General features: G+C 43.4%; 1 protein-coding gene across 1 annotated transcript in view; it reads right to left on the reverse strand.

Moving 5' to 3' along the window:
- MDGA2 (MAM domain containing glycosylphosphatidylinositol anchor 2) overlaps positions 1-24,508 on the reverse strand; it is a 394,427-nt gene that overhangs the window by 85,232 nt on the left and 284,687 nt on the right. The window contains exon 9 of the mRNA XM_055717155.1: positions 946-1,215. Within this exon, the coding sequence (XP_055573130.1) occupies positions 946-1,215 (270 nt within the window). The remainder of the gene's footprint in view (positions 1-945; positions 1,216-24,508) is intronic.

Genomic DNA, 24,508 nt, shown 5'->3' on the forward strand with positions numbered 1-24,508 from the left:
TGCTGGAGACAGCCCACACAAAGCAGGTGGTTGGACACCCCTCACAGCTGGTGCAGAGGAACAGGGGGCTCCTGACCCACCGCAGACCTTGGGAGGAGAGGGTTCTTTTAATAGAGATGCTTTTTACCTCCGGTGATTTAAATTAGTGCCTGGACAACCAGACTAGGCAGATGGGGACCTACAGCTGATGGGATTCCAGGGACCAGAGGACCTCAGCTTGGGCACCACACATGCTGCAGGCACGGAGTGTTGCAGGATCAGGCAGCTGAGTCTTCCAGTCATGGTAACTAAAGAAGAATCAAGACTTGCCTGTCTAAACACTCAGTTTAACATTCAGATCCCAGACACTAAAGGTAAAATACATATAAAGTTTCACAAAATCCAGAGCATTAATTATACAGCACAGGCAGAACATGGCAGGGGGTGCACACCCTCCCTGAGTCTGTGATCTCGTGTTCTAACTTCACACCGTCCTTTGCTTTTTAAGAAAAGGAACAAAGCTCACCACCCCTCTGTACTCGGGCAGCTCAAATCTGCTTGAGACTGTGGTCTGCCCACTCCAGTCTCCAAGCTTGCTGAATGTACCGAAAGAAAAGGAAAATTCAGGCCTTATTTCAAATTTCAACTAAAGACATCTGCTGCCTGATGACTCTCCCAGGCCTCTCTCAAAAGCAGACCAACAGATGCCTGCAGAGCAGGGATATTTACATTTTGCACATAAAAATCTTTATCCTTTATCTTTAACCAGTGAAACAAGCTAAGTCTCCTATTTTGTTACCAACCTCTCCAGAATCCAAACCAGATGCCTTCAGCCATGACTCTACTTTGAAGGATGCATCTCTTTAGTAATTCCCTAGCTGAAGCAGGAGTAACATTACCCAACGACACACAAGCCTGAAGCTCGCTGTCCACCATCTCAGCGCACCAAAACTTGGCCGAGCCTACCTGTCACGAGGAAGCTGCACCGGCCAGCACCCGCCTCGTTGATGATGTTGCAGTTGTAGATGCCGTAGCTGTCGCGGGAGAGGCTGCTGACGGTGTACTCGGTGGAGTCCTGCATGTCGAACTGGCCAGTACGCAGGAGCTTGCTGCCCAGGCGCCACTCGTAGGTGAGGACCCGGGTGGGATATGCCCTCAGGACCCGGCAGCTCATGGTGATGCTCCGGCCTTGACCTTGACGAATCTCCAGGAAGGTGGGCTCCACGGCTGGGGGGTCTGTGGGAGACAAGGAGGGAGAGCAGGAGATTCGTAAGCAAATTAGCATGAAAGACAGAGTTAACCAGCCACTGCTGAAAGGCTCGAGCACCGCAGCATCACCCGGCATCCACGAGAGGAGAGCTCAATAACAATAAGTACACAATCTCAATAGATACCAATCAGCTAGTAACAGAAATGTACACATCCAAAGCATTGCATCCTGCTTATTGATGTTTTCTGATGAGTACTTAACGACATCGTGCTGCTTTGCTGATGTTATCACTCGAGATGCATCGAGAGGTCCTGTGCCCATGCAGCCCGGGAGGTTCAGCCCTCCCAGACCTCACAGGGGAGCCACAGACTGCAAGACATGGGACTTTCTGAAAGAGGAAGGGGGAGCAAAAGAGATGAAAGCCCTGGCTTGGTTCAGATGAAGTGCACAAGGCAGCAATGACTGTGGCACAGACTCGAGGCAGCGATTCTGTGTTCAGTGGGGGACCTGACTTTGCAGTGGCAGATGATGGACTGATGAAGCAGCACAGATACCCCTCCACATCCCATCCCAGCAGCTACCTTCAGGCTTCAACAAACACATAATCATATATTAATCTTTTCTATCCACTCAGGTGGTAGTTTTGACATTACAGTAAGCACAGAATGGGCCGTTTTCCCATAACTTGAATTAAACTGCATTTTAAATAATTCAGATTTGCAGCTACAAACTGACAGACTTTTGATTCCAGCAAAATACAAAATAAATAAAATATAGCCAACATACAGTGTATGCAAAAACCTAACTTCACTCTCCCGTTTGCCGTTTGATAACTTCAATCATTGCAGAAGTATAAGGGTAACCTGGACAGAATAATGCTGGCACTTAATTCTTGTCAGCAGAGTTATTTAGATCAAGTAGCATACGTGAAAAACGTGCATGTGTTTGCACTTGTATCCAAAACAGTGAGTAGTAAGACATTCTGCCCCTTAAAAAAACCCAAACAAAACAGCTCATTTTTTAGCCCATGAGAAAGAAGAAACCTTGAAAGCCTCCTGTGCCACTAAGATACATGAAATCTCCGCATCCATATTAAAAGAGCTGTCTCACAGACATAAAACATAAAAATATAAAAGCCCTGACAAGAGAACAAACTTCACAGAGTCATTGTTGTGCTCCTTTCAGAAGGAGCTCTCTTTCACCATTCTCTCTCCAATGGCATCTTGTCCTCAGGTTCTTCATTCGTTGGCTTCCCCATCACAGATAGCAATAACCTTCAGGCTCCTGATATTGAATTCCCGACGTAATGGAAACTGTGAACAGATGCCCTCAGCTCCACTAAATTAGGAGCTGTACTTGCACATGTACCGCTGGTCCCCACCTCCTGCTTAGACAAGAATCCAGCTAAACACAGAGTACTTGAAATTAAGGTAAATGCTGAAGACTGTCACATTAAGACAACATGTTTAGAGCTCATGACGTCCAGCTATTGCATTTGTAGCTCATTGCAATAATCACCATTTGCCTTGTATCACGATCCAAGTTTGGAATTACTGGGAGACAACCACAATTCAGCAGCAAGGTGAGCAGAGAGGCAGCAGTGGTGGATAGCATCAGAGGTGGGATACAGGGCTCAGTGGTACAGGGTGATGTAATGGCAGATATTAACTTTGAGGACAATTGCTCCTGACTGAGATTCCCCCAAAAATGACTGATGAAGAAGAGATGATGTGGAAACTACTGATTCAAAACTCCATCGATCCAAGCCTGACCTTTCTTTTTCGTAGATTAAATACCATATAGCTCTGTATAATCTTGAAGCCAGATTCCTAACTGGTCCATGGACTGCAGTACAGCCACAAATAACTGCAAATAAAAGGCCAGAAATCCTAAATCTTCAATACCACATGCCTTCTTTCCATTGATAATACCCCCCAATTTTGTGTCATCAGAAAATTTCATTACGGTACAACTATTCTTTGCACCCAGGTACAGAATACAAAATACAAAAGAAGATAAATCCGTAAGAAATTCCACCAGTCTCTCTCTCTCCAACCTGATGTTTGCCCTTTCAACACAACTCAATAGCATCTTCATCTGCCCTCACTGTACAGTTTCTCCACCTTATTCTGCTTCACTAATAGCATCCCAAGGCAGCAGCTTTGCAGGGAATTGTTGGCTTAAAGATAAAAGTTATTCTAGGGAAAGAAAATGTGTCAGATCTCAGCTTTCTTCGAAGGGAGAGCTGTTCAGCTAGTGAAGCCTGACCTACCTTTCACAGATTATCATATCTTCCTCTAACCGCCCTGTTTTACAATTGTTCATACTTTCCAAATACCCTCTAAATCATGACATATAGTGGATATCAGATAAATTACTAATCAAATTTACTAATATTGGCTGTTGCCCAGGCATTTCTCCACCCTGAGAAGCTCTCCTGGTTTTCTTTCCATTTCAGCTGTGATGCTGCCATATCCCCAACCTCTTCCACCCTACTGCCTTTACCCTCATAGCCAGCACCAAAATACACTTTTAAATCCAGGTGAAATTATCACCAGCTTTGAGCAGGACGCAGATTACCTTATAAAATAATACAACATAAGGATGCTCAAACAGCATCTAACCGAAGACCCACCTGGCCCGGAATCCTCCACCGGTCCTGAGCGCCTGGGGGCCAGGGAGAGTGCAGAGGGCACTGGACAGCTCTGGGACAGGAACTTTCTGAAAGCTATGTGATGTGTAAATAGCCTTTAATGGATGATTTGGCCATCATTTTCTCCCGTTACTTACAAGCTCATTTACTGTTTGAATACCCAAGACGTGTCCACAATTTGTAATAACATCCCCTTTTGTTTTGCTGTTTCTATTTGATGCACCATATTCAGCGAAGAATATTTATCTGTTCACTTCTCCATGGCAGTTCTGCTTTAATGACTTTTAACTTATATTGGTACTCCATCCCCTCTTTCTTGTTCCCCTGGCTTATTTACTTGTAAGATGCTTTAACCTTATAAACAGCTTTTAAATGAAAGTTTCCCTGCCTTTAAGGTCAAAATAGTCTTTAAAATACAGAATTTCCATCTATCCATGAACAGATGATACCCAGTGACAGAAAAAGAAAATTAACTTTGCTTGCTCATTTCAGAGTTACACTTTTTGAGGTAATAAGGTTAATGGAAAAGGAAAAGGATGATAAATGCTACAATATATGATAGTAGCCAGAGCTAACACTTTATTTTTCTGTTTTTTGTTTTTACAAGATAGTGCCTTCACAGCTAGGGAAGGTGCTAGTGTCTTGGGCATGTTCTGAGAGTAATGATGCTCAGAAGGAAACTTACTCTGTAGTTTTTTGGAACTTACATGTCTTTAATTCATTTGCATTAGCTCTTCCCTAAGGCTTTACCAATTTGATTTAATTTACTTTGCTGTACTTATTCCTACCTTTCATAATTCTAGTATTAGTTTTTGAAAAATACATGGAAAAGCCACAAAGGGAGTACAGTTCATTCTCCTAAACAATTATCTTTGGAAAGCAAACAGTCTGAAGTTAAAAAAGGCTTTATATTAATGTTTAATGATTTTTTTAGCCTAAGTACATTCTTGTCTCAAGGATTATAAAATAGAAAATAAAGGCTTCCTAGCTATCAAGAGAAATGACAGCAAGGATGCTTGCTTGTTTTAAACTAGGCAGCTGCTCTTCATGGTGAGGATCGTATCATGGACTTTACTCTAAGATTTGTTAAGGAGAAAACATACCATCCACTGAATTTATTTTGACTGTGTGGCCTTGAGCACAGACTTCACCTGCTGATTTGGTTTCTTCAATTTGCATTCTAGGCTAAACTAATTAATTAGTTTCTCTCTCCCAGCTTCAGCAACAAGAATAAATACGAAAACCTGATGCCTCTGCTTCCGTTTCTATTGTATTCACGGCCACTTTTTCTTTGATCCACCCAACAGGAATGCTATTCTAGCAACTATATGTGTCAGCTACAGAGAAGGAGTAACCTTTAAATACTCTTGGGGTAGGATTTGTACCACAGAAAACAAGACCAATAAATGATAAATCAGGTCTGTGACACCCTTTTACCCAAGGCCTGAGGGTCTAGTTTGGCAGGGGACCACACTGCTACCTTGCAGACCAGCCCGTGATGGACCGAGCCATGCGGGAGGTGGGACTCACACCCTCCCAGCTGGGGAACAGTGCTAAACCACCATGTATTTAAAATGCCAGTGAAGCTGAGACAATTTGAGCAAGCGCTGTTTCCAATATCTGATTGAAACATACTGTAAATTATTTTATTGCCTGAGGGATGTGCAGTGGAAAGTCAGAGTCATTCTAGCTTAAAAAGGCAGCCTTTCTTCTCTCCTTCGATTATTTTTTTTTTTTAAAGTTACAGAGTCACTTGCTAGGATTTGTATCCTGCCTGGTAATGAAGGCTTGGGCTAGGCAGTCAATTTTATTTTATTTTTTTTTATTTTGTGTCTATGCCTGTGCCTCTGATATAACATGCCCAGGCTCTGAAGATTACTCTCAAGAAAAATGTGCGGCATTTCTTCAACTTCCAGCAGAGGCAGCACTTTGTCTCCCAGGGCACATCAGTGAGTATTTTATAGGTTACAAAGTAGGTATTACATATTACATTGTTGGTGATGGGTTTTGTGTGCTTTTATAACAAAAAAAAATATTCATTAATATGTATGTGTAAATAAACCAGAATTAGATGCATGGAAGTCTGCTGTCTGATCTGTGCTTGTATAGATCAATACAGCCAGTATAACACATCTAATGTCTACTCAAGTGTTTTAATGAGTTTTACCTTCCTCCAATACCATTTGTTCTGAACCTAAAACTTAAGGAAGTCTGTGCGTTTTTGTTTGATATACAACTCTGCAGACTTCCTTGGCAAAGCTGCTCAGAGAAGCCACATTACTGGAGTCCCTATAGCAGGCAGGCAGTAGACTTGACAGTAAAGCTCCGTTTTTCCTCTTTTTTTTTTTTTTTCTTTTTTTTTTTTCTTTTTTTTTTTTTCTTTTCTTTTTGTAACAAGGTCCCTTAGAGAAACCTCTTAAAAAAACCCCAAAAACACAACAACCCAAGCTCCCATGGATTAGGGTGCACTGGTGGATGGGGGTCATACTGTGTGTTATTAAAGGGTTTGAAGACAGGTGATACAGGGAAAGAAGAGCTGCTGAGTTCACAGTACCTGAGCTGTTAATCAGATGTTGGTGTGGGCTCCCCAAGACATGTGCTGCTCACCTTCACAGGCCATACAGTGGACTGCAATGCTGGGGGCATCATTGGGGATTTAAATCTGAATGTGGCTCAGAGCAGCTGCGGAAGAATACTGAGTACCGAGTAAATCTGTAATAAACCCCATGCACGTAACGGATTCATCAGTTGCAAAGGAAATCCCAGTTCTTAATGAAGTCCAAGCTATTGGAGCCTAATCATGTGGTGTCTTTCAAGAAGGAGACCTTGGAGCTTCTCAGGATAATTCTCTGAGAACAGCTCAGTGTTCATTAATGGTGCAAACAGACGGTGATGTCCAGAGCTAACCGAAAGGAAGAGATCCAGTGAGGATGTCGTGCAGCAGGTTTAAGGCAAAGGTCAGGAACTATTCCTTTAGACAAAGTGCTGCAGCCATTTGGACAACTCGTTGTGGTTTTTTGTTCTGGAGGTTAAAGTCAGAGCAGAGTCAGACCTGGCCGGGCACGATACGCCTACGAGTGGCAGTTAAAACCGGTGGTGGGAATACAGCCTCCAGCAGATCACTGGATGCTGAAACATGCGGGGGAAAGATCACTCTATTCATCTGCACTGCAGGACTCATTACGATGCTGGCAAAGCCTTACACGATTTCCAGCCCTACGCAGTCGTTTTTCCCATGTCTCTCCATCCTCCACCTGTTCTTTCTGGGTGCCTGCAGTTATTCTGAGGATTATTTTCATACACAGTTGAAAACTAAAATGAAATGGCACTTTAAGCTTTCCAGGTCCTGACTTCATTTTATTTAATGCAGTAAAAAACAACACCAAAAGGTAAATTCAAATCAGCTTCCTGGCTACTGCAGAGAAGCAGCCAGACTGACGCCAAGGGCTGGAGAGCATTCCCGTTTCAACAGTGATCACTTCCAAGGGATTTGTATAAATACTCAACTGGGACCACTAAACTGCTCTTGACCCAGCGCCGCTAAAACAAACTACCCACTAAAAACCTTCTGATGGCAAAGGACGTGCCAGGCAGTGTGGCTGGGAGCAGACGGCAGCTCTGCCTGCAGCAGCCACCCTGCCAGCCCTCCTCCACCGTGCTTCTCCAATGATGAGACCCACCAAAGCCCCCCCCTCCGCCCCCCCCCAGACCCCAGGACCCTTTGCCTGGGGAGGCAGGGGACAGAGGAGCACCTTTGCCTGCCTGTCTGCTCTGTTAGGAGCTGCTGCAGAGCCACCCTTGCTTTGCACCCTGCGAAGACTCGATGAGTCAGTCTTTTCTTGGTGCCATATAAGAACACCCAGAAATGGGAACAATGGAAGCGCTATGCAAGTCTGGACAGGTAAATTATTTAGTCATTACAACTCTTAAAAGTGATTTACAGCTATTCTTATCCCTGTGTATAGGTAGGGCATGATCTCCAAGAAAATGCCTCCAACAATTTCCAGAAGTAGGTGGGTAACCGAGCTTCTCAACTGCAGTCTGTCTGTATCTTTTTAAAGCTAAACAAACACTATATTCTTCTAGATAAATAAAAATCTAATATGTACACAATTGAAAAAGATAACAGTAAGTGCCATAAACTATAAATAGCATTACGGCTTAAAGATAACTAACAAGAGGTTTGGTGGCAAAACTGAGATTATGGGACACAATATTCCCTTGGTTCCCACAGAGGCCTGCAGAAAGCAAAAGCATATATACTTAAATAAATGAAAAAAATAAAGTAGTCTTTATTTTGTGAAAAAAAATTGAGAGTTCATAATAATGCTGAAGAATTTGGCAGAAAAGATTCATGAAGATACTCTTCTGATGCAGTAAGAATCCTCCTACGGTGCTGGGCTCATAGATCTTGCTTGGTCTTATAACTAGACAGAAAATTCAAAGGAATTTGACCAGATTGTGAAAGTATCAGGTCATACATTTCTGGAATCTCTACTGTAGTCAAAATTGCAGTTTTACTTAGCTGCTGAGTTGGATGCGAATGTGACTGAGTGAAACCTGAAAGCCAGGACACAGAGAAGACCAAACGAGATGGCCAGAGAGCTTTAGGGAATTCAAGTACATAATGATTGTGGTGATCCCCATGAAAATGACAACATTAATTTTCCAGCCAAAGCTTGGATACAGATATTACAACCTTGGGTAATGGATTTATTTCAGTGAAATGAAAACATTATGTCCAGAAATAGAAAAAAAATCATTTGCACATCTACTCGTAAATTAAAATAGAACTGCAAAATCGACCTGGAACCATGTATTCACAAACCAGCCTTATGTGCAGAAAACGATCCGCGGCATGTCAAGGGGAATCCCTATTTGCATGGAAATTCACTTTCCGGATGTGACAGCACCAAAGTTTTCTGTAATTCTGGCCAGCCTGAAGCACCAGCCCCAGGATGTACACAATCCAGGACGGATCAAACAAGCAGACCAAGCACCGGTACAGGCTGCCCAGGGAGATGGTGAAGGTACTGTCCCTGGGGGTGTTTAAAAGAAATGTAGACGTGGCGCGCAGGGACATGGTTTAGTGGTGGGCTTGGCAGGGCTGGGTTAACAGTTGGACTTGATGATCTTAAAGGTCTTTTCCAACCGAAATGATTCTCTGACCAAGGGACAACAATGAAGCCTCAGTATTTCTCCTTGGTGTGGTCAGGAAGGAGCAGTGCCAGGGGCAGGGAGGGACACCCTGCTGGGGACCTCTGCTGCTCCTGGCTACCTATGGGACCATCACTGTCATGCAGAATGGTAGGCAATGAGCTGTGTTTCTGAAGCACACCTTTGATAAGAGCTAATTAGGATAGGCAGCACCCAGACCAACACCCTCTTTACAGTGTTTATCGATCATTGCACTATACCACTGGCACTTGAAAAACATCCTAACAGGCAGTTTTTAAAAATCCATCTTACCATAAATTACTGTATTCCCATCAGTCCTTGGAAAACATCTCTTACGCAGGAAACACCTCAGTACTCGGGGCAGGTGCCCAGCTGGCACAAATAGCCAGGGCGCTTTGGGTTTCATTAGAGATACAACTACGGATGCCAGCTGAGCATCTACCCCAGAATTCCTCATCAAGTGGCTTTCAGAGATCCTTTTCTTGTTGTAAGACTACTGAAAAATATTTTTCAAATCTTTATTTAGAAACAAAAGAAAAAGGGAAGATAGTTCATTGCCTGTGGTAGAACTATTTCAGGTATATTTTCACCAAAAAATATAAATATCTGATTAATATTAAAAAAGTTGTATTTTCAAATAAGGAAATGACACACATTTAAACTTAACAAAACCCCAAACAACCTAGAAAGAAAACTAGAAAACTGAATAGATAACTTGAATCCCACAACCTTGACAGTGAGCATGCTGAGCCCTGCGCTGGCTGTGCCAGCACCTCTGGTTTGCTGTCAGGTCCGTCTCTCCGGGCACCAACATCCATCCATGTTTCTCTCCCTTGGTTCATTCCCATTTTGAACCCTTTGGAGCAGGACCCATTTTACAGAGCAACAAGCCTGTCATCCACACAGCATGACACCGCCACAACAGTGATTACAACTATCTGATAACATGCTAAGAAATAAAATATGACGGCACTAACAAGTACAAAAATATTTTCCTCTGAGCCTAGCAATACTCTGTGTTGCCAAATTCAGTGTATAAGCAGTAATTACTCTGGAAAAAAGGAAAACAAGAGAGGGGCATTGCCTTAGCACGCACGGATCTCTGCAAGCCAGGAGGAGGATGCTGAGGATTATATTGCAGCCGCTCAGGTAATTGGATCAATTTATTTTAGGTTATAGCGGTAAATTTATCAGCTCTACCTGTGTACAAAAGGTCAGACAAATAAAAATCTGCTTTTATTCTCTAGCTTAAAAAAAAAAAAATTAAAATAGCTTTTTCTCCTAATGAAGCTGGACTTCTGCAGAGTTGCAGAGAAAGAGAATGCTTTCTGACACTCGCAGAGGATGCTTTAATTGACAGATAAGTTAAGCTTTTGAGCAAATGCCCTTCCAGCAATGCCAGAGGCAGAGAGGACTGTTTAACTCTCACCCCAAAAGTGCAGGGAGCACATTCACACATGTCCTCATGTGAACGGCGTCAGGGATGGGCAACGCTTTGCCCAAGGTGTAATTTAATGGTGATGCAGTGAGCATCAAATAGGTTCCTACAGGGTGCCAGTTCTGGAGAATTGTATGGGGGAAATGGTATATGAAAATGGGCAAGCTCCTGAGTCTAACTCCTTCCAAAGAAACACGATGGTGCAGATATTAACTACACTTTTTTTATTTTTCCTTCCCATTGTAAAATTAATGTTTAATAGCAGTTTTCATTGGTAGTGGTCAACAAGAGCTGTCTTAACAACATCTCAGTAGAAAATTGACTTTCCCTAAATAATTTTCTTTTTCATCAAACTGCTGCTTAGAAAGCCAGGATCAGCTGAAGCTCATCAGAAGTTTTCAGATGGTTTTGGTTAAAACCAATAGTGGTTTTCTTTGTTACTGAAAGCTGGAACACTCCTGTGGAGCGGGTCTAACAACAGATTCTCACAGCAAAACACTCGACATTTTCTGCTCCAGGATGATTAACAGTTTGAATTAGTCAAGGCACGTGGGGAGGGCATTCACTGAGAGCTGGAAAGGTGAAAGAGGAGGCTTGAGCTCACAGCAGCAAAAGGTCACACGAGGCAGAAATCGCAAGCAGGTGCCTTTTTAGGTGCTTTTCCTACTCCCTTTAATAGACTAAAACTGAAGTAACAGCAGCCTGGTGGGGAAGCTGCACTGACGCCACTATGTCACGTGAAACCTGTCTGACACCCAAGAGGATGTAACAGGGCAAAATCAGCAAGAAAAAGGACATCTCTTAAATTTATCGCTCTTGTTCTGACTTCCAGCCAGCCAGAGAAGGAGGTATCTCACCAGGGACGTCTGGCAGAGCAGAGTTTCAGATAAGAATGAGCTGTGACCCCTGCAGAGCACCAGGGAATGCTCCCAATGGAGCTGCGAGTCAAAACCATGGGTCACCGTTCAGGGCCATTATTACAGAGACATGCCAGTGGGTAATTTTGGTTAACTCCATTTAGTGCAGGGAGAAGGTGATGTCTTTTTCTAGACACAAACAACACCCGAACAAAGAAGTTAAAAGACTTGACACAACTCGGGTTTTATTCCTGGCACACAAAGCATCGCCTTATCCACAGGACTGAGATTGACTCTCACACTTCATCCAGGCAAGGGACAGCATGCGCCAGACTGGGCTTTCAGTGGCGTCTAAGGTTTTCCAGCTAATCTAAATTTCAGACCTAACAAGGTCTAAATGTTAAGTCAGGTGGATTTTGAGTTACATAGATTTCAGTGCAATTTTTTTTTTTTTTTATTGGCTTCAACAGCACATGGTTAGTGCATAGTTTGCAGAAGGATTTACAGTCACAGAACCCTAGTCACCACTCTGAAGAATATGATAACTTTGATTTTGTGGTTCAAGTTGCACCTGCTGGCTGCAGAAAATTTGCTGGGATATTCCTGGCTGATGCCTCTGTCCTGGTTTGGCTTCTTGACAGGACAATAAATTTTCTGAAAATAATGAACAAGCAGCAAGCATCACACAGCAGCTCTGAATTTCAGAAGATTAAATATTTGTTATAAAACATGTGAAACTTTTGCAAGTGAAAAATATTCAAATGAGTAAACAAACAAGAAATAACTTAGGAGCAAAGCTGCAGCATCAATTTTCCCACATATCTGCAAATCATTATTTGCTTTATTTGACTAGCTGTAGCGAGAATGTGATTGTTGAATAATGATGAGTTTCTTTAAAAAGCCATGAAGTAGGTATAATCCACAGTCTTTCAATAGCGTCTACTCTTTTGATGACCTTCTGTGGGCTGTGCTGCTATTCCTTGTATTTTGCGAAATGAAAATGGTAATGTCTGAAAATATAAATCTTGAAGAAAATTGTGGCAACACTTTTTACCTTACAAGAAATCAGGAAGGAAGCAGTGCCTCAACCCTTAACAGGTGTCCCTCCCGCTGCACAGGTGAGTCATGGCACCCACATTTGTCTCTCCCCAGGATCAAAAAACATCTCTGGAGAAGCAGGGACCACTGGTGACACCCGTGCACCCTGCATGCTTTGCCGAGAGCTAGCTAGGAAAACCTCTGCAATTACTTCAAAGCCTTTTCCAGCTGAGGAGATACGGCACACAAACATCACCTGCCACCTTTGCCGGTAGGTCTGAGTTGTACTTCGTTTTGCTAGCCGCACGTTTGGTCTCAGAGTGTTTTAGGGACCCATCAAAGATTGCAATCCCACAACAATGTCGTGATGCAAAACAAACGCCGCGTGTCCCCGTTCCGCGCAGCCACTGTGCTGTGCGTGGCTGTAAGCCACGGGAGTTGCCTCTGCTCAAAGCTGCTCCCCACCAGCAACTGATGATCACGAAACAGGGCATTTGTTTCGGAAGTGGATGAACAAGTTGTGAAAAAAACGGCACTGGGGATCTGTCAAACCCCAGGAAGCTTGTTTTAAATTCAGGTATGGGGAAAGACTTCCATATCTGTCTTACTTGTTCTCCCTGGAGCAGACTTCCCGCGGTTACCAAAGGGCTGACCTACGTGGAGATCAACTCAAAGCAACATCTTAAAGTAGGGCTACCAGAGCTGGCTTTCTGCTGCATCTCGGTCTCGTCACATCTCATTCCTCCAGACCAGCCTTACCCAAACTGCTGTTGATCAAATCATCCCCTTCCCTGCTGTTAAAACTATATTGTTTCCACTATTCAAATCTCTTCACAGGACTCCTGGATATTTAATCAGTGAATACAAGCTCCTGGGCTAGGGAGGAACTCAAGATTCAATGTGACTTGAAAGAAACTGGCAACATAACTACCTGATTAGACATGAGAACTGTTATTATTTTGGTATGAGACTTGCTGTCTCTCTCCCTTTCCCTATGCTCGATTTGCTTATTTTTCCTGCTCTACGAGATGTGCCCTTCCAGCTATTAGGAGGAACTCTCTCCTCAGATCCCACCCCCAAACCCCAGACCCTGCTGCCTTGCAAAGACCAGAAAGGGCTCTGCTTCTCCTTCTCTGGCCAATCCATCATAATATTTCAGAAGTATATTTTCAGAAGTCCTTGCAGGAAAAGTCTACTAAGTGTTGCAAAAAAGTGTGACTTTTAAAAATATTTCTTTTGTACTGTTGAATATAGTTTAATATCTCTCTTCCGCATCTTTTTTTAGGTAGGTTAAAATAAAAACTGAAAAACAGGCAAAGCAAACACATAAATGTAAAAGAACTAATGTAAATAGCAGTAATGTTTCCTAAACCACATTGGTTTAACTCCTATTAATTCCTCTATGCTTTTCTAAGAGATAATTACATAAACATCCAGGTGGTCTATGTACAAATGTGATTTTTTAAATAAAGAGACCCCTAATTCACACATATTATTTGTCTCTTTAAAAGTCACCTGGAAAATAACTACAAGTTTCAATATTTCACTATTAAATATTATATTGCCTCAATCAAAAGTCCCTAGTATTTAATTGCAAGGACTAACCTTCACAGTCGTTAAATCAAACTACCACATGAAAGGTTAAAGAAGATTTTAACACATTTTAGCACTTACATACTCAAGTAGCAGCTAATATTCACTTAGTATTTGCTATCTGCTGTACCGAGCAACTATCTTAAAAGCCTAATAGTAAATATTGTAAAAGACCTTCCCTTGCCGGGTGCATTTGAACCAGGGCGCTCAGCTCTCCTCCCTCGGTGATCCAGACAGGTATGATACACCCTCGCTCTCTCCTGAAGTGACTCATACCAGTTCCCTTGAAATATTTAGCAGCAAAATCACTTTTTTAGGCTACTCAGTCACACAATAAGCACTTCATTTGCAGGAGGAGGCCCTACGATACTGAACCTGTACAGAGTAGAGAGGAGGGTGCCCTGCCCAAACCACCCCTCTGAAATGCAAACACGACGAAACAGTGCGAATCAGGGGAGCTGTGGCACACATCACACATATGCACGCTGCAAAGGAGCAACGTGCCAACAGGGAGCTGCAAAGGAGCAACAACGTGCGGCGCTGTGCCAACCATGAAACTTTGGCTGTGCCCCACACCTGCATCCCGAGTTCAGCACATACGCAAATCCATTTAGGACAAAGGCAGGCTTTAGAACTACCATCACCAATACTCATATTGAATCAATATGTTTTTTAATAAATTACTTTTCTGGTCACCGTCTGGTCTTTCAGTGACAGGAAGCTCTGTCAATATATACGATTTCCTTTATTTTGGTCAGAGAAGCACCAGCATGTTTTGACTATTATAGGTCTTCCTGCTCTACGCTTTTGCATTTTTAGTTAAAGTTCTTTGGAAATATTAGATATTTCAGTAGAAAATTCAAGCTACAAAACAAGGGCCATCTCCTGATGGTTAAGTCTTTCATGAAAGAATAATGATCTTCTAGCTCTTGTAAGAAACCCATCCTCTTCTGTCAGATCCCACAATCTTCGGAAACACTTTTTTTCACAGCATTACCACGATATCATAGCATTTCATACCATGGTCACTAGTCGGTGCGCAGACCTCCCCGATGCTGCTGTAGCATGAATGACCGGTGGCATGGGTTGCTATGCCAGCTCTTCCAACATGGGCGCCCTTATTTCTTTTTTTTTTTTTTCTCTTGCACGCATCCCTGAAAAGCTGCATTTTCTTTCCAGTGTCGCCAGCCTGTTGCTTGCTGAGTGAGTCCTTGACCTTGTTGACTGTATCCACTAAAGGCCTGAAATCAAGGGAGCTGCTCAGAGCAAGGAGCAGCAGCCAGCTCAAGCTCTTCCCAAGAGCACAAGACTGTTCAGGGTGCCTACGGTGGGCAAACAACTAGGGAAGCTGCTGGAAGAGCCACAGGACTGGATTTGAGGCCAACATAGCACAAGGGTGTGATGCAAAGGCACCATCCTAGATAAGGAAAAGTGTAGCACTGGGTTATTTCTACTTGTCCTCAGTGATTAAATACCTCCTACAGCTCCAAGCAGAGAAGTGGTGCCAGATCCATTACATTCATATCTCTGGCCATCTCAGCAGACAGATGACTTGTGGCTCTCTTTCTCCCTTGAGTTCCTCTTTACCACCCTAGGCCAAAAAAGAAACAGCCAAGAAACAGGCTATGGAGTAGGAAAAATGATTCCTGCATCTTGGTAAAGTCCCCAAAATATCAAGTTGCCCGTGAGAGGTACCTGAGCTATTCTGCACTCATACTGGAAGGATGGCTGCTTCTCACTGAAGTTAGGATAATGGCCAAAGCCTTCAAATTTTAGTGCAACTCACTAGCCACAGAATGATTTGATGGTGCATAGTGGAATAATGTTTAAAACTAGGTTTGCCAAGAGAACTTTTATGCAGATGGTGCTGAAGTTTTTTTCAGCCTTAACAATCCATGAATATAAAGTCTTCCCCTTGGAACTATCATCACATTTCAGGGCGATTATTCTCACAGGAGCTAAATTTAAGCATTGTTATTGCTCAGCTAAAGCCAGTAGTGCTACTGTGCTTTACACCAGCACAGGAAAAGCTTTCATGAACCTAACGTCGCTTTGCATTTACTAAAAATACTGTGTGGCATTGATATAAGATCCTAACATATTTCAACAAGTGCCTTTTGTGCTTGGCTTTTGGATAATAGTAAATGAAAGAAGATTTGAAAAGCCAAATAAGACAAGTAAATAGCATCAATTCTAGATTTGTGGGACTTTAAAACAAAAGTTAAGTTCTGCGATTGTCCTTCAAGTGCTGGCACAAACAAAGTTCAGGACTAAAGCAGCAAATCATTCACAGCAGCATGTACTTTATAATGAAATCTTACAGAGCAATTTGCTAGTAATTTATGTCATGTAACAGCCAGAATCAACCACTTATGTTTAATTTCCAACAAATTAGAATTGTCCAGGGTAGTAATTCTACCTGCAAAGCGATTCCTTTTAATGCAGTACATGTATGTAGGCATAAATACACGGTCATTGGAATCCAATTCCTACAGAAACCCCCATGGCAGCAATAGCATTTTATTTGTGCTTTGGCTAATAGATCCTCTTCAGTGAATGCAGATATGCAAATTTTTATCATTCTGAAGATACATTACAAGAATTAAAATGCAATGCCTGCATGAAAATTAAATGGGTTATAAAAATAGCTGCAACGGGTTCTTTCTAATGACTTCTATGACAGATGTAGGCATGATTAATGACGACACAATAATGCCTTGGCTGAACTTAATCACTAACACATCAGTTAATATTGACAAAGAGGAAATGAATGATAGAGGCATCTACACCCAGAATCACTAGAATAGAGTGCATATTAACTACTTTGGGTGGCTTAGCATAACATCACTCATAGCGCTGGATCCGGCTCACCTGCGTGACTGCTGAATGAGAGTCCTGCTGAACTCACATCACCAACCATGGTGGTGGCGACTTCTGAGTCACCTGGTGGTTAATAAATCCTCCAGAAATAAATCCTTAATTTGTCATATTGATTTTTAATTTGTAGCTGAAATATTTAGATGCATGAAACATGCTGAGATCCTTGAGCCTACAAACTATCTAGACATGTTCCAAGATCCAAGGGTTCCAACAACAGAAGGGACAAGTGCAAGTAGCTGCTGTGGCCCCATGCCTCGAGAAGTTAACTCAGTATTTTTATGTCAGAGCCATAATTTGACTCTAGGCTGGAAGATACAGATTTTTTGCAGAAGACATCCTAGCTCAACGTAAAGACAATGAACATGACTCCACAACCATATTTTGGTTGTTAAGTGATTCAAAAAATAAGTTTTGTTTCTGGATCTTCCTCCAGTTACTTTCAGAAACTATATTCAAAAAGTTATATATAGAGAGTACAATCTACTCATGCATTTTATTTTCTTGAATAAATTAAACAGAATTAGCTTTTTCCAGTCACCCACGTCAAGGCAGTTCTAGCTCTTGAACAAAAAACCCAGATCCCTCGCTGGATATATGCCATAATGCTGCATATGTTAACACTACACCAGATAGCTGATGGACACACATGGCCTGAGGAGGGATGCCACTGGGGAAGCAGTACACAGGGTGATTTCAATTATATTCCATGAGTATTAATATTACAGCCTGAGTGGTTCAATCAACGACCAGGAAGAATGCAGGAACCTTGAATTGGGAAAGAGGACACACAACACAAAGAATACATGAATATTAAATAACAAAGCAGACAATGCAGTCATACCCAGAGCTAAGTTAACTGGCAAGCTGGACTTGTTCAACCAAATTGCAAGTTTCCAGCCAAAAGCAGAACTGCAAAATTTTACTCTAGCACCTGCTGGAGAGCAACAGAGCATGGTGCAAGCAGCCCAGGCTCTGCACCGCTGCCACCCTCGGGTCTGTTCTGGGCTGGGAGAGGCATTGCAAAAGACCTTTTCATGAGGAGGACAGCGCAGCACTGGGACAGGCACCCATGGAGGTTGTGCAGTCCCCGTTCATGGAGGTTTCAAAACTTGGCTGAAGAAGTCATGGCTCCTCTGGTGTAGCATCGGTGGTAGAGATGCTCCAGTGTCTCTGAAAAGTGCTGGCCGTACCTACAGAATGGAGACTGCAAAGGCAACGGAGACATCACTGCGCACAAGCCTTTCACCACGAGCTCCTGGTGCAGCATTGAGCACTGTGGAAGCTGACAGAGGGGGAAAGGAAGGAGACATAACTCTGTGGGCAACACCAGCGACACCTGCTTGCAAACACTCCTACTGTCGACGTTTCAAAGGTTGCTAGGGGAGAGTCTAAGGAACAGCCAGGAAACCGATCTGATGGCGAGACAACTCGGCTTAGCAGAAGCAGAAAAACAAAGAGTTTGATCTATTTAAGTTCTCAAAGCAGGGATAAAGATGTGACTGGATGTCCACACCATGAAAATGCTGTGCCCTACAAGGGCACTCCAATATGTAGGAACTGTAGGTAAGACAGGAAAGATCAGGTGAGATATGTGTGTGGGCAAATTCAGGGTAGACATAAGACAGAGACTTTTAACAGTAAGGCTGTTAAAACCTCAAAGCATGCAATGGATTCACTGGTTGTCGTTATCACCAGGCTGAGCTATTGACATGTTACTGATGCAGTCAGTGACACCTAGGTCAGCAGTATACAGGAACCCTGACTAAATGATTTAACCATGCATTTTAAACACAACGCCTCATTTCTGCAACCGCTCCCAGAGCAATTTGCAGTTTTCCAGCGTGAGGCAGAGGAGCAGCAGCCCGGCAGAGCAGCCAGCAGCCTTGGTCATCCCATAACTAGAGACATGCCACTAGTCACATCCAGCGCTAGTGCAGCTCAGCCATCCCTGGGTGACCTTCATCCCCCAGAAATGGTGGGAGCATGGGCTCCCAGTGATGCTGCCACTGCCTTGCCAGGGTCATCGCATTGCAGCCATGCCCTGGCTGCACAGCACTGCCCAGGAGGTGATGGAGAAGGATGCTACCGCTTCAGGTACAAAACGCAACAGGGATAAATCTGAAAAAACAGGCAAAGTGAGGAGGCAGAGTAGAGACATGCTGAGCAAAGAGCACAGCACACCTGGAAACACCTAGGGGAGATTTCTGCACAATGTTTTGCAATAAGAAGCATTTTTTACCTGGACAGGGGTGGCAAATAGGTGGTCTGAGGAGAGCAGAGAATATAGAAATGTGAACATAAAACAGGTGTATGGACTTAGAAACAATCAAGAAAAAGAATATTTACTGCTGCTCTGGATGGTGTTTGCAGCAATCTTTATTTGGCTTGAAACAGGTATCAGTTTATTCACCTACGTACTTAATTTCTCTTGTGGACAAGGTCACTTTATAACCAAATGGGGTTTTCTTTTGTTGATCTGTAGCAAAGAATTACCAATAAGAAAACAAATTTATTTCTTTCTCTGTCAAGGATGACTCTGTCCTTGGGAGACTTCGGGCCATTTTGTGTGCACGAGTCATAGCATTAAGATACATTATGCTTGTACCTTCGGGCCAGGTTAGGTTTCCATCCCCTTTAGAGGCTGGGACACATAAAAAACATCAGAGACTACAGTCTCACTGAAGCTGCCTGAACTGGCCCTATTTTTTTAGCAGCCAAAGTCAATGTTTTTAAATTCAGAGGTCAGGGATTTAAACCCTGGAGATGGCTTAGCCTGGGACTCTGTTATAGCCATGGAAAATGAGAGGGAATAGATCCAAGCTGGAGGGCAAATTGTCTTGCAGGTTACAAAGACAATGTCTGGTAAGTTTAAAAGCAAATAGAAAGAAAATAATTAATGCCAGAAGAGAGCAGCTCAGAGACACACTAGGACAGGGAGAAAATGGGAATTTATTAAAGCAAGCCTATTCTCAGCCCAGATAGCCACTTCTCCCTGGACCATTCCTCAGTGCCTCCCGAGCAGCAAGAGCTGGACGAAGTGTCCTCAGCTGAGGCAGAGTGACCGCTTTTGGGTGCGTTTACCCAGTTTGAATTAGTTGCCCTATGTTTAGCAAATCTTAAATGGTGGCACACGAATGGGAAGAGGTGGAGAAATCATGTGTTTGGTGCCTATAGCTCATGGGAGAGATGCTTAAATCTGCTCTCTGCTATCCTGCTGCAGGAATTACACTGCTGAACACTGAAGATATTGAACTGCAGCAGTAAATCTTAGGACAAGGGGAATTAATTACTTGTCCATGCCAAAATTCCTTGAGAACTGGTCATGGACACCCTGGACACCCTCAGTCAAGCACTTCAGAAGAAGAGATAGAAAAATCCTTTCAATCCTGCCAAAACACCCCAGATGCCACGTGCTTTGCTGATCATACTTGCTCTTCAAGGTGCACAATGGGTGGAAATCCTTGGGCAGAAGAGAGAGAAGGGCAGTGCAAATGAAGGCTTGTTTTTATAGGATGAAAAGGAAAATCACTTCCTCTCACAGACATGTGGATTTAGTCTGAATTTCTTTTTTTTTTTTTTTTTTTCTCCTCCTCCCCAAATCTTGGCCAAAACCGTTTGGTACATTCACTGGAAATTTCAGATTCATTTCTAGACCCAGCCTCACGGGAGTACCAGTGCAATTTTTTTCCAGACGCAGCTAAATCTCTGCCTACCCCACTCAAGCCTTTCACTCAGGAATATCTGGATAACTGCTGCCTAGGCCGCTCCAGCTTCACAAGTTGAACTTTCCAGACAAGCAACTGAAAAATAAACAGGTCTGAGAAGGCTAAGGGCAGCACTTGCCTGCGACCGGGATTTGCAGGGCATGACCTGAAGGGTCTTATGGGGGGTGCCGGGGTGACCTCAGGACAAAGCAGGTCCTGCAAACTGTGAAGGCTGTGGGAAATGGCAGCACATGAGGGCATGATGGAGGTCCCCAGATGGGAGCAACCAGGGGCAACTCCTGCAGCAAGTGCAAGCACAGCAGATGTTTCTAATTGCAGACTCATGCATTGGTGCAAAAACCTATCCTCTAAACTGCAGGGTCCCTCCTTAACCCAGCAAAACTGACAGTTCATGTGATGGCTCCCTCTCCCACGGCTGTACAGCCTGGCAGTAGCCACAGAATGTCAGTGTGGCTCACCAGTGGCTTACTAACAGCCCAGAATGTCAATGTGCTGAGAAAAGATTAATCATCAGGGACAAGATGGGCTGAAGTAGTCCCCTGGCCTGAAAGGGGAACGGATGCTGTTGTCCCCCTACACATCGCATCTTGCATCTTCCTGCCAGTTCTTGCCTCTTCTAAGGGCTCCATGAAATTAGTATCATTTATCATTTTATTATTTAGTATCATAAATGGATTGAATATCAGATTGGTAGAGGCTACACCACTTTTACAGTTAAGCCCACCCTCTTTCCTGTTTTCATTTGATCTGGAAGATACAGAACAGTTCAGCATGGCTCGGTGTCTGTGAAATGGACTCAATGACCTTAAGGGTCTCTTCCAGCCTAAATTATTCTGTGACTCTAAGTGGCATGCCAGGGGGCAGAGGTACCTAGCTGAAGGAGAAATGTTCTTCTTTCAGGCAGCATGGAAGAACGAACTTTAAAAATCAACTTCTAGTCTTGTCCAGTTCTTATAGCAAGTGCTTCAAATTATACTAATCTATGAGTTTCTTTCAAAGCATGTGGATAAATGCTCCGGTAAACCAGGTTACTGCTCCAGGACAGGCTGCAATCGATAACTGCATCAAATAGGCAATGGTGATCATGAGAGCTTGTGAGAGGGATAAGGCCAGCTGCCAGTGCCCAATTCACTGGCCGGTATCAAGTAAGCAGGGCAGAAAGCAAGCTGCTTCAAAGATATTTAGTTCATACACTTCTCACGAGAAAAAAAAAAAAAAAAAAAAAGTTGCTGGAGAAAGAATCAAGACCTTATTAATGTCCTCACTGATGGGAAGACTGAAGCACAAGCTTGGCTTTATTAGCCACACGAGAACACAGATGGCACAGCAGTGGACTCAACACCATGCTGTAAGCACATCTATAGCTGGGAAGCACATTTATTAAATAAAATATAAGCTGGAGATGAATGCAAAGGAAGCATCCTACATCCCTCACATCCCAGCTTTCCCTTCTTTTGCTGTCCTGAGCCTCCATTTCCTAAGGACAGCTCCTTAGTCCTGTACCAGCTACAGCGACAGAAAAACAGAGTGAACCCTGTCCCCATCCTGTCCCTGTTCCTCTCCCCCAGGGTTAGATCTGGATGTCTGGATGCATGGAACAGTTCAACTATCTCCATACTCCTGGAATGTCCCCACTAATTAATTTTTTACCACTGTGGTGTTTACTGAAAGGCAGGAAATGATCACCTCGAGATTTCACCGCTGTTTAACTCCTCAAAGCAATTTCTTAATGTAATTGCATTTTCTTAAGGACAAAGAAAACTTTGTGATGCCACTTAGCCAGCTTTCAGAGAGGCTGTGTTAAAGGCTGCTGTAACTCAGAGATAGGACCTAATTAATGGGCCTGCCCAGAAGACAACAGCTCCCTTCCCAGAAAAATATGCTGTGTTTTGAGGCTGGCATTTGCTCTATGTCAGGATGAAAAATGATGGAAAATGGTGGCCTCTTAACACTTTAGAGATTATAACACTCATGCCAAACAAACAAAACAACTTTGACCCCCAAAGCTATGAGGATGTTTCGGTATCTGTATTCAGAGTAAAACCCAGGTATCTATTTCTGAAAATCTGGCTTTAGAAGATTTCAGTCACTTGTTTCTACCTCCAGCAATTCAAGTTCAAATAGCTCTTTTCGGTTTTGAAAGGCTCTTAAAACAACTACCTTGGCTCTGGCACTGCCTTTAAGTGTGCACATCAAGATCGTAAAAGCCCAGATTCAACTTGCTGCTGGATCTAGGCATTGAATTAGAAGCTGTTGCTCTAGCTTGTATACATACTTACTAATTACACCATTCAGAAAAGGTGCCCAGTAATGTGGATTTCTGTGTGAGATCAAACCCTCCCTTTAAATCAGGTAAAGCATGGACTTAAAAATACTAGTCTCTAACACTGCATGCAAATGTCCTAACCACGACCCTGTGCTTTGGTGTGAGTCCTTCTTCAACAGTATTGGGGGGGGAAAAAAAGCAAAATAAAAAAAAGCTGCAACAAAACAAAACCAAGAAAAGCCAACCCAAAAATCAGTTTCTGAAGCTTTTGTGACACTTTAATCCACCGCCAGTCTTTGCTTTGACAAGATATCTCGCTGAAAACATCGTATTAGATCATCTAATGAGCTGGGGGCTATGACAGCTCTGCTTGTGATTTTGAACATACCATAATTCAATTGAAAAACAAAACAAAACACGCACTGCAGAAAATGTATCGGCTGCCCTCTCTAATGAAATGTGAGGCTCCCTAAAAATAAAACAAAGCAAATGCAATCACAATACATACATCGGCTAGAATGCAGAACTGCAGTATCCATTAACAATCTTTACCACCAAGAGGAAAACAAGTCAGTCCTGACCGGTATACAACAGGTCTGCCCGACAACCAACCAGTTGCTGGATTTGGGTCATTTTTGCTGACCAGAACATATGTTTTGGAAAGAACAGACACTAGAGAAAGCAGGAACACAACAAGAAAACCTCCCCAAACCACTTTCTTCCCTTACCTGAGAGATTCAAATGGGAGTAAATTATTTTAACACAAGAAACACTGACAGAAAGCTCCAGCGATGGGAGGTAGGAAATGACAGTGGGGACAGCAATGGGCCAAAACAGTCCTCGCAGAGGGAAATCTGAGATCCTGGACTGGGATGCAGCAAACAGCCACCAGCGCTGGTGTGTGAAGCACCTACCCAGCTGTCCCCAGCCCCCCAAATGGGCGCAGAAGAACCATCTCAGGCCCCTCACACACAAACCTGGGTCTACCAGGTCTGAGATAACAAGGCGCAGAAACAGAGAAACCCAGCTCTGTCAGTCTTGTAGGCTACGATTTCTGTATGTCAGTGCCTGCTGAGTCCCCGGTTCAAACACTGAGATTGAAAAACTGACTTCAAACAATTCTGCAGATTTATTTTAAAAAACATTTGCCTCAATCTGCACCCTCAAGGAGGCAGAGCTGTTAGCAGCAATCAGTCAAACAACAGCTCAGCTTTCCCTCCTGTGAGAGACAAGGCAGCCCCTTGTCTCCATTGCCCATGGCTCCCACTTCCATCATACTTCTGCTCATCTGCAAATGCTGGGAGGCATTTGCCACTGGAATTTTCTTTATTGTTTTGGTGATGGTGGGATGAGCTCTTCAAGTCTGTTTGTTCAGTTGTTCCTTATGAGGAAAAATGCCCTTGCACAAAATGAAGGCCACAGTGTTTGCTGGGTGCTGGCTCTTTCAGCATTCCCTTCTCTGAGTTGCCTCCAGCCTGGCCAGCAAATAGGCCACCACAACACAGGGAGAAAGGAGATTCCTGCTTTCCACCTGTCTGTAGATCTTGGGGATACTGAACTATGAATATCCGGGGGGGGGGGGGGGGGGGGGGAAAACCACCAGATGCCACGTAGAAACAACAGCAACGCCATTTGAACCCAAATATTCCAACGTGCAGCCAGGCAGGTACGAGTCAGCCACCCCGCTACAC

Source organism: Falco cherrug, chromosome 7 (assembly GCF_023634085.1).
Source record: "Falco cherrug isolate bFalChe1 chromosome 7, bFalChe1.pri, whole genome shotgun sequence".
NCBI classification, from domain to species: Eukaryota; Metazoa; Chordata; class Aves; order Falconiformes; family Falconidae; genus Falco; species Falco cherrug.